Here is a 13,800-nt window from a genome sequence, read left to right as displayed (position 1 = left end):
TGTAAATTTAATATTTTGCCCAACCATTCCTTTAACTAATAAAACACAAATACAGTATTGAGTGATACTGTAAATAACACACAAGTTATTTATAATTTAAGTGTTTTATATAACAGTTCTGCAAAACTGCAAGGAATGTAAAGCAAATAATTCATATTGTTTCAAATATATGTTTTTTTAAACTGGCAATGCCTTCTGCCTTGCCAGTAGTTCGAGCAGTTCAGACAAAAGCGACCACTGTTGTTACTTAGCAACCGGTGGCCAGCAGAATGATACGTATATGGTAGAAAATAGCATGCTCAATGTTGGGTGAGAACTCTGTGCTGCATAATAAAACAACATACCATGTTGTTAAGAAGAGGATATATATACAACCACACATATATACACACCTTGTTTCACTCAAACTGAAAACAAAAGATGAACTGAAACATATGATGTGATATGTTGTAAGGTCAACACTGAATAACAGGAGCATTATAAAGCTATTTATAAATACTTCCTGAGTGAAAAGAGAACTGACCATTTCTCCAAACACATCCCCATTACAGCTGGTCTCATCTGCACTCATTCCAGCCAATGAGCGGTCGGACGGTGTCGGAGACACTGGGGGGGAGGAGCTAGTACTGCTGAAGCGCATAATTTGGGGCGGAGCTGCAGTATGGACTCCATTAGTTGTAATCAGTGGAAAGGCTGCCACTTTCTCAGCGACGTCTTTGGATTGTTGCGGAGCTGAGACACAGGACTGAGCTGCCACTTGCTGAGACGTAGCTGGGACCGTTTTCACTGGTCCAGTCCCTGTTGATGGTCCTGCACCACCATTCTGCTCCTGGTAGTTTTTCAGCCTTTCTATTAGGTCATTCTTAGTACCGGACACTGTCAAACCCCTCAGTTTCAACTCCTGCTTAAGCTCAGCAACCTGTAAAAAAGCACATCAATAATATACCGAATACTGATATCACGACTTTGAAGCATTGCAGAATTTAAGCAGAAAATTCACTTACTTTGAATTCATCCAAGTTTGCAGGCAATACACCTGGCTTTGCCCCTCCTGCTGGTGGCTGGTTCTGACGATTAGACCCGTTCTGAGTGGATGGTGTAGCAGAGGGTGTGGAAACTGATCGTGAAGGGGAAGGGCCAGTATTGGCAGGCGGCTGTTGCTGCTGTTGCTCAGCAGGAAGTCTAAAAATATATAGTGTTCAGCTTCATTCTTATTGTGGAAAACTTACATAAAGTTCTGCAACATGAGATGGCACAATACCGGTTCTCCTTTCCAATACCATAACCTTGAGTAATGGTTGATACTGCTACTCTTACAACTTGTTTTTCTTTAAAAACTACTAAGCTTAAAAATCAGCTATTTTCAATCTGAAGATCACTTAAGATGGCAATCAAAAATATCACTTACAGAGTAAATGTTTATTACACAATTCAAATTAGACCAGTGGTGCCCAATCCTCGTCCTGGGGATCTACCACTTTGGAGCGTTCTGATCCGACACCCCTGGTTCTAGTTTTCACATCTTCCCTGAGGACGTTACCTGGATCAGGTATGTTAGATTAGGGTTGCAGCTAAACTCTGCAGGGTGGTAGATCTTCAGTACAAGGATTGAGCACCCCTGAATTAGACCATAGCAAAGGATTGCAATTCTGGTATAATACTTAGCTAGCTATTCTTATGTTAATGTAAGGCTACATGTGGCTACTGCTGTCACGTGACCTTTTATGTTGTGTCATACTTGGATACACTACAGAATTTGTTTGGACAATATTGGATTCTCCCCCCGCCCCCCCATCTTATCCAGCGCATTCTCCTGGTATCGGACTGGTACCATCTCTATCAACATCTGTGCTGTGCACTAACATAAACAATAATAAAAAACCTGCAAACCTTTTCTAATTAACAGAACTTACTTGGGGGGAGCAGGCAGGATGGTGTGATAGTTGTAGTGCTGCTGTTGCTGGCTGATAATCTGAAGCTGAAGGAAGAGCTGCTGCTGGTGGAGGATCTTGGCATAAGATGAGTCCAGCTGGGGTGGCGGTTCACGGTCATTCTTCTGATCAGGGGGGATGTACTGGTGATATTTGAGCTTCTTCACTTTAGGCTTGTTCTCTTTAGGTTTCTTAGACCGCTGAGTAGGCCGATCAGAACTAGACTTTGACTGCGGCTGCAACAATGATAACACATGAACAATAAAGGTTAAATATGAGCATTCAAGGAAAAAAGTGGTCACTTTTATGTTAATAAGAAAGCGCTGATGTATGTCACTCACTTTGGCAGGTCCAGTAGGAGGACGCGCACTTGCAGCCACCAGAGTTCCACTGGTCATGTTTTGTGAAGAGGAGGAGTCAGTGGTATGAAGCAGAGATGCTGGGGCCTGAGTGAGGAACTGCAAGTTGTTCACCAGTTAGTTACAGCATTCATGCTCAAATAAATGTATTTTGGTAATCTTGATTCTGATCCCAATGTTGAATAATATTGTCTAGCACAGTGTATGCCTTGAAGACCCACCTGCAAGGCATAGTTTTGTCTTTTTCCTGATGTAACACACTGAGTCATATCATTAGCTAATTTTCAAATCCTTCTTGAGCTGAATCAGTATGATGCAGGCAAAACACTAGAACTGCGATTATATTTCCTTATACTGCATTTGTAAAACAACTTTCAATATATTAAAATGGTACCGCAGAACTAATAACGTGACATGATTGAAGATCACTCTGACCAAAATTATTTAATGTAGTTGAATAATATTTTGATTCATTAAAACATCCGCAGACATGCTCATCTAAAGCTGATTAGGCAAGATTCTCACAGCAAAAACAATAATTGTTTAGATTGCTCATTTACATGTTGCAGCCTTCTGCAATATCAGAACTGCAAATGGCTATACTGGCGATAATAATTAACAAACCATGTATTGCGCAAACAAAGAGCATGGAAAATACAAAACTATGCAATGCAGGGAGCGTCTCCAAGACTGGAGTTGGGAAACACTGCTCTAGCATGTTGACATATATCTACTAGCTTAAGTTTGACATAAAAAGAACCTGTAATGTACCTGTGTGGGTGAGGGGTTTCTGTTTAGATTGAGCATATCGGAGGGAGAGTGCTGAAGGGTGTGGCCTAGCGGGGAGTCCTGACTGCCTGGCTGATCAGGTGATAGGGCATCACTGCTATCCTCATCCAATGAGGAATTCTCACCTTTCGGAGACCCTGAGAGAATGTGGAGAAAGAAAATGGACTCTAATGTGACAATAAGTGACTACACAAATGACTCAGTGGACAGAGACAGGGCCGACTGCTAAATGATGACGAAAGAGTGTAAAGAAGCCTGTTAATGATGTCAGTGGTTATGTGGTTTAATGCTGACCTATAAGTGTGGGCACAGGCAGGATGTTCTTGTGGATGAGCTCAATGGGGCCAGGCCGGTGAGAGATCTTATCGTTGAGGTCATCAGCTAGTCGAGCCCTCTTCAGCTTCAGCTGCTTGGCCTGCAGAGAGGGCTCTGCTGAAGTCTCTGTGAGTGGGACAACTTACAACTTACAAATCAAAAACATACAAACACAGAGCAAAACCACACTCCAAAAATTTCTGAATACCAAAATAGATTTGACCATCACATAACACCTAACATTTATGCAAAAATACACAGAAGTTTGTTCCTGTTGTTTTGTGTCTGTTCATCCTGTTGTGTTGTGTTGTGTTGTGTTTGTGCTTTTTTATTTTGTTCTTAGTTATATTTTGCTAATTAAAATCAAGAACTGAGAGCAAAGACTTCAAGCATATCGACAAACAGATACATTTCTGCATGCAGATAGTAACTCATACATCATATATTACCAAATAACTTTATATTAGCAATTGAAAAAAAAACAGATTGTCCATTTTCCTGTAGGCATCTACCACTTCTAAGTTACAGGGCACTGTCTGACACTCACCCTCCAGAATGTGCATCCTCACCAGCTCTGACCTCTCTGGACGACTCCTGATCTTCCTCTTCAAATAATCCTCGGTCTGGAGGAAGGGGCAGGCAGACAAAAGTGAGCTGCTTTTTGAGTACGAAACCTGACATATTAAAGAGGCTTCTTAGACTTCCATTTCTTATGCTGGACTGGGATTCTGCTAACAAGCAGGAGGGATATTATAAGGTCGTGTTAAGATACTCACCCGTGCCCTCTCCAGACTTTTTCTCTGCTCGTGAAAAGCAGCAGGACTCTTCAGCGCTGCAGACAGAAGCAAAGATGGACTCACAATCTGACAATAGCACACTGACAGTCATATCTGATATAGAAGAACACACTCAAAGCAGAAGTGTCTATTTACATTAGTGTCAAATTAGTCAATACATCTCAAAGTGCATCATATGACAAGAGATTTAAGAGAAATAAATAGAGGAAGAAAATGAGGAATTGCTGTACGATCAATCTCGTGGGAAATAAAAGGGGTAACTGAAAGTAAAGTAAACCTTGCTTGTTTGATGGTGTGTTCTGGTTAACTCAAGACTAAAAGAGGAGGGGAAAGTACAAAACTAGTCTCCCTGGAGTGGAGTTATAACAGGATATTTGGGGGTCTGATCATGTTCCAAGGCCACAGTTGAAGCTAGAGCCCTGTTCAATTAAAATGATGTACACTGTTGCACAGTAAGCACTGTGAGCACAGTAGTAAGCAGCCATTTCAAACTAAACTCACCAAAGACACTGCAGAAATTTCACCATAAATCTCTTTACTTTTCTAGGAGGTACAAAAAAAGAGCTACTTTACAGCTACCAAAGTCTGTGAACATTCCATATGTTAAAGAATGAGCAATGAAGAATGAGGAATGAGAATGTGGCCGTTGAGTATGGTGTAACAGCTCTGACCGGCTAAGAGGTGACGACATTTCCTCAATGACAGGCTTGGACAGGGGGTGCCCAACAGGGGTGATGACGATTAAAAACGGTGTGGCAGGTCAGTGTGATGTCAGGATGCACCTCAAGCTACTCTGACAGAGAAAAGATGAAACCAATGTGAGTTGGTCAGCTGTCTAGTCTCTTATAATAGCCCAGGAAATGTTACAGGACCATAACGTGATAGCAGAAACAGACCCCCCCCACCTGTTCTCACATCCTAGTGTTTATCATCCCCTCCTCTTTCTTCCACTGAGCTAACATGGAGTAATGACTTTGAGGTAAGTGCCTGCCAGCAAAGTTTATGACAAAACATGCTCAAAACTTTGTGTGCTGCTTAATAAACCATACACAGTGCATGTCAGCAGAGCTGCACAATATAGTGTTAATTGCTAGCATGATATTGGCTTTTGCAATATTCATATCAGAAAAAGCCAGAGTATGCAAATGAGTACTCCATCAAAGTGTTTTTAATGTCGGTTGTGAACATTGTGACCAGTTCCAAATTATAGTTTGTGTGGGTGTTTTGGTGAATCAGAGCAATCATGTAACCAAACAAAGTTAAATTATTTTGGTTAAAAAAGTAAGGGCCAATCTGTGTCACATCGCTGCTTCATCAAAGTATTTAAGTATACTTTAAGGCATACTGCAATTGCAATATGTAAAAACAATCTCAATATTAGCATAATACTGAAAACTACTGCTTTTGTTCATCTGAACTAGGGTTGGGCAGTATTCAGTTTTTTCATATCTTCAAACTGTCTCTAAATATTACCACGATACACGCTAATACCAGTGTGTAAAAATAAAAATAGAGTATAAATGCAGTTCGCTTATATGATCACTAAATAAGTGCGGTGCACGATTTTCAATCCATCATCTAATAAATGTCAAACCATTTATCTAACAACAATTGGTAAATGTTACATAGTGCTGCTAACTATGAAAGAGGAGCTAGTTAGCATTAGTTTGGCTGACATTATTAGGGAAGAGACCTGTCACTGGTTGAAAAATGAACAGGAAAACTCATAATGCGCCACATGGGGTCAGTTTACAGGCAAAGTCTTGCCCTTCAGTAAAAACAGCCAATTGGCCTGCTGGTAAAGCGGCACGTGGGAAAAGCCCTCCCTTGTTGTGTGTAGTAGCCTGAACCACTCTAAAGAAAAAAAACACACTTTTTGATAGTTAATTGAGCCAAACGAACTCTGCTTACCACAGAACAGGTGAGACTCTGACTAACTAAAACACCATTCACACAGGTTTGATAAATGAATCAAATCTGTGGGAGTGAAGGGGAGTGACTGGTGTTTGAGGGACAGAAAGGCAAATTTAAAACTGTTCCCTGGAGTTCGGATCTGTTGCCTCTTAGCTAACTTAACATTGGCTCATGCCTGGCCCACACTACAGGATTTTAAAAATCCTAACCTCTGTTGAAAATGTTAGACACTCCACACATAATGATATTTTTCACAATTTTTTCTATCCTTAATCGTTGTTAGTCATTAAAGTTCCCACACTACACAATCTGCTATGAATGAAACACCATACACTTCCAGATTATGCACGCGAACAAGAGTCCCGACGAATAGTTCTGATTCTCAAAACCTTGCAGGTGTTTATTGCAAACTTGCGTGATTTTAGACCTAAACAAACACTGTGGATGATAGCGAGGCTATTGCTATGCTGTTGATGTGTACTCTCTGCACAGAAAAAGGCAAGCGGAAAAATAATGTGGATGAAGCCATGGCTGAAAAAAAGGGGTCAACAGGGCTTATTCACATTGCAACGTGAGCCTGAGGTAAATACATACACACATAGACATACACACTTGAGGTGAATAGTTCTCGATTTAGCCACCATGTTTACAACATCTTCTGTACACACTGAGAAGTTCAGTTCAGCTCAGCTCTAACTGGTTAATGGTCTTTCAGGCATGATGTTAACACCATATTTCACTCCAGAGAATCGAAGGCCAACTTCCACTACAGGACACTGAGTCGTAAATATTGAACGTTTAATATTTACAATTCACAATTGGGGCGGTCCTGACTCGATTGGGATAGATTGGATGAGTAAATTATAGACACGCCACACCACAGAATAATCTGGGAAGCTCATCGTTTAAGATCACCCTGATATCAGGGGACCTTCTGCGATTGTCAGGAGGAACAAACTGTCCTCAAAATTGGCCCGAATATCCTGTGGGGTGGGCCAGGCATTAACAAGCAGGCTACATATCCAATCAGTGGCATGCACCACAGGACAGGTCTGAATCTGCTGTTGGAGGGACAGAAAGCCAAAATCTGTTGTGTGGAATTCAAGAGCTGTAACATATTGGCTAACGTTAAGCTACTGATGGCTTAGTCAGCAGGCCAAAAGTGCCACACTACAGTACAGTGGTCCCAATTAACTGACGTTCAAATTGCACAGCTTTATAAAATACAGACTTACATGTGACAGTACATAGCTGAGTGACAGCCAAAAGCGAATGCGTTCTGTGGTATATGTAGCTGTTTGTCGCCAAGCCACTCAAAGCAGAACGATGGGGAGTTGACTCCAAAAGAATCATTTCTTTAATCCCAACATGTCTGGGAGTCGGGGATGACTCTTGAACAATGACTCTGAGAGTCGATATGCTTGAAGTCTCTTCGACTCTGTTGAGTTTGAATAGTATGAGATTGTTTAACTGCCAGCACCAACACTACTCACCAGCTGTTGTAAGCACAAACTCTGCTCACAACGTTTTCAATACGTCTGCCTCTACACTGCATTGCCCTGCACCCTAACTCTTTCATTGTGATTAGGGTAGCAATAAACAATGATTAGAAACAGTACAAGAAACCCAAAAATGAACTATATTTCCACAGAACAATGTGGAAAACAGGATGAAGCTGAAGTTGGCTTCTTATCTGCTACTTTTTCAAAATATCCATTCCATCATAAATGGTGCTGCAATTAACGTTTTGGCACGTATGCCCAATTAAGGTAAATGCTGCATTATTTAAGATGGAGCAGAGAAGTTGAAAGAGCTGACAAATATGATGCCAACTTCAGCCTTGAGAAAAGAGGAAACAAAATAATATCCAACTGATGCAGAATGAAAACTTGGTTCCTTTTCAAGAACTGAAAATTTCTCTTTTTAAAGAATTATGACTACAGTAATGATTTTCTCACCTCTCACCCCTCATTATGTGAAACAGGCTGGTAATGGGATGGTAAGATGAGTTTAAACATTAGTCAGCTGTAAGCATTTGTCAAACTACCTGATGTTACTTGGTTTAATCTATGATTTTTCATCATGTCACTGTAATCTGCATTTTCTCAAAAGATATGGTAAACTACGTGTAGGATGGTTTAATCTCTTCTGTATCCCTTTATCACAGGCTGTGGCACTGTCTTGGTTAAAATTAAGTGGAGTCAAAGAGTTGACTACCGGTTCTCCATTGAGTCAAGAGTTGGAGTCAAGTCCAGAAAAAAAGGAGTCGTGCATCACTACTATTCTGTGTAGTTTTTCTTAGGTAGTCCCAAGTCCTGATTTAGCAGCACATCCGACAGGAAAAGAAAGCACAACCAATACGAAACAGCTGTGAGAACCATTTGGTTCAACAGTGGAAGTCGAGAGAAGTGATCAGCGGGGGCGCAATTTTTAGATGTTAATGCATGTTGGACATGTTCTCATCTCTGGCTACAACTGTTTTCAAGCAATGCAAAATGTGAACAGACGGAATGTAATTATTTGGCTGTTTATTACATAAACAAGGACCATTTTGAAATATCATTTTTAACTACCACAGTATACCTTAGTACTGTTATACCACCCAATCCTAATCTGAACTTTTATAACCTTGCTTCATTTTGATTAACACATTGTTTGACTCAAATAAAACCAGTTAAACTGCTTGTTACTTTATGAAGCATATATTTTGGCTCAACTGATAAAATACTCTTTAGAGTGTCTATTTGGGCAATAGGAGATGGGAATTAAGTTATCAGCATAAAGCTGCAGTTCCAGGGTGGTTAGATGAGCTCTTGGTCATGAAGTGGCCTGCATGTAAGATATAAGAGTACAAGAGTCATCATTGACTTCTACTGCTATAAAGTTCAGCTGTAGCTGCTGCGGCAGTACTTCCTCCTTCATACAGATAGGCAGAACAGAGACCAGTGTGAACAGTGTGGCTCTTCTTGTCTGATGAGCAGAACCCAGAATAAGGAAGTGGAAACAGAGGGGGAAGCAAGACCACCTGATAACACAAGCAGGCCCTTTCACAATGACTGAGCAATGACACTTGAAGGCCAGACCAAAGCTTACAGACATTCTCCTATAGCGTACCTCCAGTGTCTCTAGCCGTAAGACCAAACCAAAACAACAGCTTTGACACTGACTGCATGAAGCTATGCAAAGTGCAGTGCAGTGTATGGAGTTCAAAGCGTTACAGAATCAATGATCTAACTAGCTGTTTATACAATGCAATGCAAAAGAACACCTACTATGGAAAAAAAGTGTGTGAGTGGAACAGTTTTTTAATTTGCACAGGCAAATTAAGCCTAAACTTTCATGATTTGAGATGTAAAATTACATATTAAAGGACTGAAATATTAATGGAACCTAAAACGGAGTAGCAAACAATCCCTGTTACATCTGGTACAGCTTTACTATTACAAGCAGTAACAATGAAACTTAAGTCTTGCAACACACTTGAACTTCCTTAGTCTTGCATTAGTCAAGTCATTTGAATAAATAAAGCCTACAATAATACTCGTACTCTTCATTCAAATTTTTATAAACATGCAAATATGGTCTTTGATGACCTGCTTTGTTCAACATCGCACAAGGTGACAGACGTTTACATTCAACTTAACATGCAATGTGACAGCTGCATGTTTGGACATCTGCATTGACAGCTGCACTGCAATGACAGCGGCACTGGGTGAAAAACGAATAAGCACTGTCTTCAACAAAGTGCACAAACATGGTCTAAAACTTAAGGAGAAGAGGAAAACTTACGCGGCATGATTCCTTGGTTGACAAGCTCCTCTCGTGTCCTCCTCTGTTGTAGTTTGAGCTGGAGGACTGCATGAGGACAGAAGAAGACAAGTTAGAGAGAATTCAAATTCAGAATTCAAACACCAACTCAACAGTCACATCAGGATGGCAATGTTATGACTCCCTCTCCGCCTCTCAGTGGCTCCTCCACATCCACAGGCTCAGAGTTTGTGTACACAGAAGCTGAAGTATGAGTCTGTCTTGGGTTTGAAAGTAGTCTCTTTCTGGTGATCTCTCACTAACATACATGAAGAGGGGAGGGACTGTGAAAGATGGTGGCTATTTGCTGTTACACACTTCCTGTTTCTCCACGCTCGACCGTTTTCTTTAATTCAAACAGAGTGCCACAGAGAGCAAAAGCAATGAAAGAAGAGGTGGAGGATCAGGGTCAAAAACAGGAACATACAGAGCACTAGCACAAGAGAGGGCAGAATTGCTCAACTGAGAACTGGGTGGAGTGTGAAATCCAGCATCACTTTTTTTTTGTTTAGTTTTGAATAACACAACATAAGATCAGATCAGTCACTCTTCAAACACTTCTGTTATGACTGAACATCATGTGAATTCATTCTGTCCAATCAAAACAATGGGTGCAATAGAATTGAAATAATGCACTAGTTAAATCATTCAGCCATAAATCAAAATTTACCTGTTTTTTCCCCTTAACACATATTTGATCAGTCAAGACATGAACAAAAGTACTAGAGAACTGGAGTAGAGCAGCAGAAGCTATTTTGAAACTTGAGATTACTTAACAGCTCAATGTGGTTTGAGGCAAGTGTGTTGTTGATGGTTTAAGCATGCAATGTGCACAGTGCTTGAGCCTATACGCTTCCATTACTTACTAGAGATATTACTCTCACAGCTCCAGTGCAAAACTAAAGGAAAAAAAAAAACTTCGGACCCTAAACTTGACTTAATTCGGGGTAACGTCACTAGGCTTCTGCGACTGTGCAATATACCACTGTCCGATCAAGCCCCTAGCCATCACAGACTGACGACATTATTTTTTGGGGGACGTGGTGTCATGCAATAGCGTCTTTCTAAGTAAAAAAATGCATGTGTTTTCATGTCAGCCAGTTAAGCCAGTGTTCGTTTATGAAACAAATATGCTTTTGTTTTGTGTATCTTTTAACTTGATAGCCATTGCAATAGACGCAACCTATCAGCAAATTCCCGATACTACAGACAATCGGCTCAAGCCTAAACATCATTCAAACGTTAGTGGGCTTAGTGGAGTCATCCTTGCACTGGTGAGACCACCACGCTTTGTGGAATCAAGAGCCAAGGCACACCTGTCACCCTGTATAAATGACATCATCATGGGCATGGCGCTGCAGTGTTCACTGGTCAGCTGTTCTGACCTTCATGGGCACTGTGTATGGGATTAGTGCTGGGCTTTATGGAGCAATAGCACCATTCACTCTCTCCACTTCACATACACATGTGCCACACAATGACATGCCAAAACTTGCCAAAGGACATGTATAGCACAACTGACTGGCACGAATGAGAATTCTATTCTGAGTATGTGAAGCCCACCCTCTCAATTCAGTTTGGGCTAGTTCATACACAGCCCCCTCGTCCACTCTCTCTTGTAAAGTGGATGCTTTTGTTAGTTGTACTGTTACTGTGTCATCTAAATTCTTCTCATTCCCACTTTAACTGCAGCCTTTGAACACTCAAAACACCCCCTCCTCTGTTAACCACTATTTCTGTCTCAAGTGCACCACTGAGGAAACCAACCCCCCACCCCACACCTCTCTGAGAAACTTGGACCATTACTGTAAATCAATCAGACACCTTAAACGCCAGCTCTCTCTGCTTACGCTGAGAGGCAGGAGAACTAATTTCACATTTAATGGAGACCAGCGAGTGTCCTACTTCTATATCTACAGCAACTTGTCCTTTGGAGTCAAAAGGAAAGAATCAAGAGCCCAAACTCACAGTGGCCAACTGGGTTAATCCCTAAGCCTGCCAGTTGGTGAGTTCAACTAAACATGTCTCTTGTCCCCAAAGGCCCTGAGCTGGGCACATCACATAGGTCAGCCTGGCTCTGACTCTTGGCTTCACACTCTAACAGACTATCAGGGGAATAACCTCACCTCTTAAGACTTTAACCTAGACATGTCGTGCTAAAACATCTCACAAGTTTTAATGGAGTAAAACTCACCTGGAAAAATTGCTCAACTGCTTTAACTGCAGATTTTATTATTTAGCAGTGCTTAAGAGAAATCTAATATACAAGTTATGTGCTTATTAGATTATTATGTAGTTGGAATGTGGGACTACATACAGGCCCTTGTAGTTTAAGGAGTTAACATGTCAGAACGGTAAGTAAATCTGTATGGCCTGTATGTATATTTTAACCAGATGAACCAGATGGGTCTGGGTAGCGTGCCAAAAACAATAACAATAATAATAACAGTAACAATTTCAGTGTGCCACCAGTTTTCTGTCACTGTACAAAAGATGCACTATTTTTTTTTTCAAGCAAGCACTTTTAGAGTGCAGCCTGGATTAATGAGCGCTAACTACTGTTCTGTTCAATCAGAATAATGAAAAAGTGTTACTGATGTGTGACTTGTCTTTTCTATTCATGCATTTTCTTAGTCAAAACCAAGAACAGATTCTTATAAAAATAAATACAACAGCATTCAGAAATCACATTATTAACTGAAAATAGTACACATAACGGCAGAAATTTGGCCACTATTTTGCAGCAGCCTTAAAGGGCTAGTGTACAAATGACAAGTGATGTCTTCGGCCCACCTTCTTTAAGGCTATGATAGGCATGTCTGTCATAGTCCAGCCTCACAGGCTGCTTATCTCGATCTGTTCTCGTTGGTTGATCCTCAAAAGAGGATGCATCAACGTGAAGGCAATGGTTGGTATCCAGCATGACTGAATCCAGTACTGAAGATAATGATCTCAATTGAGTGTCTCAATTCAGCACAAAGGCTGAAATCGCAGAAACCAATACTCCAGCTGCTTTTCTTGAGGTGTGAAAATAGGTTTCATGTGTAGCTAATCACAGGCGGAACTTCTCCATAATGGTCAGATTTGTTTAAAAGGACAGCAATATTTCCTCAATTGAGCACCTAAGAAGTTCACACAATGGACAGCACAGTTTCCACTTCTTCTGTCTGGTCAAAAGGTGTGTTTCCACTCGCCTCCGCTTCCCTTGTCCCTTGACTTTCCTCTTCTCTTGTCGCAGGGGTAAATGACAAATCTCCAAAATAAACACAGAGGCACTACCCATAAGTTATATCCAGAGAAACCAGAGAAAAAGATGAGCAGCAGAGAGAATGGGACTGCATAGGCTTCAAGCAAGACAAACATGCTCTCACAGCACTGTCCTCTGTCTCTCTCTCTCCCACCAACACACACACACGCCCACACACACAGAGGCAGGCAGAAGAAGGGTTGCTGAGTGCCGATGACTGTACTGTCTGCCTCAGCTGTTGCCACTCGTTCACTCATTACAATCTGCAGACCCTCTCACACTCCCTCGGCTCCATTACACCAGTCCAAACTAAAGTACCCACTCATGTAACACATAAAAAACAAATCTGTGGCCAAAACTATTAATGAGCTTTATGAGTTCATATTATTAATCAGAGGATAAAAAAAAACACTGCACTGACACGTAAAAAGATTAAACAAATGAAACAGTCCTCTCCAGGCACCAGATGTTTATGACCTGTTCAAAGTTCATATTTCAGAGTCATTTTCAGACTGAGATCATATATTATGTCCCATAGAAATTCACATACAAAAGGTGAGTATGAGCTCTTCAGTGTATTAAGAGTCTCAGTCTCAGAAGCTTCACCCACAGACATATATGTTGTATGTCGGCCACAACTA

General features: G+C 41.0%; 1 protein-coding gene across 5 annotated transcripts in view; it reads right to left on the bottom strand.

Annotated features, from left to right (window-relative positions):
• Nucleotides 1-13,800, bottom strand: part of mrtfab (myocardin related transcription factor Ab) — a 37,097-nt gene that overhangs the window by 6,215 nt on the left and 17,082 nt on the right. For 3 of the 5 annotated variants that reach the window (XM_036572836.1, XM_036572839.1, XM_036572838.1), the window contains 9 exons: nucleotides 9,895-9,960; nucleotides 4,171-4,226; nucleotides 3,942-4,017; nucleotides 3,374-3,520; nucleotides 3,062-3,216; nucleotides 2,273-2,389; nucleotides 1,914-2,167; nucleotides 1,005-1,182; nucleotides 524-919 (listed from right to left, as the gene is read on the bottom strand). In XM_036572836.1, coding sequence (XP_036428729.1) covers nucleotides 524-919; nucleotides 1,005-1,182; nucleotides 1,914-2,167; nucleotides 2,273-2,389; nucleotides 3,062-3,216; nucleotides 3,374-3,520; nucleotides 3,942-4,017; nucleotides 4,171-4,226; nucleotides 9,895-9,960 — 1,445 coding nt within the window. Of the gene's footprint in view, nucleotides 1-523; nucleotides 920-1,004; nucleotides 1,183-1,913; nucleotides 2,168-2,272; nucleotides 2,390-3,061; nucleotides 3,217-3,373; nucleotides 3,521-3,941; nucleotides 4,018-4,170; nucleotides 4,227-9,894; nucleotides 9,961-12,705; nucleotides 13,612-13,800 lie in introns of those variants that run through there. The other 2 variants (XM_036572835.1, XM_036572837.1) reach the window with 1 other exon arrangement.

The sequence above is a fragment of the Colossoma macropomum genome, unplaced genomic scaffold (genome assembly GCF_904425465.1).
Source record: "Colossoma macropomum unplaced genomic scaffold, Colossoma_macropomum, whole genome shotgun sequence".
Classification (NCBI taxonomy): Eukaryota; Metazoa; Chordata; class Actinopteri; order Characiformes; family Serrasalmidae; genus Colossoma; species Colossoma macropomum.
This window is presented reverse-complemented; position numbering and strand designations above follow the sequence as displayed.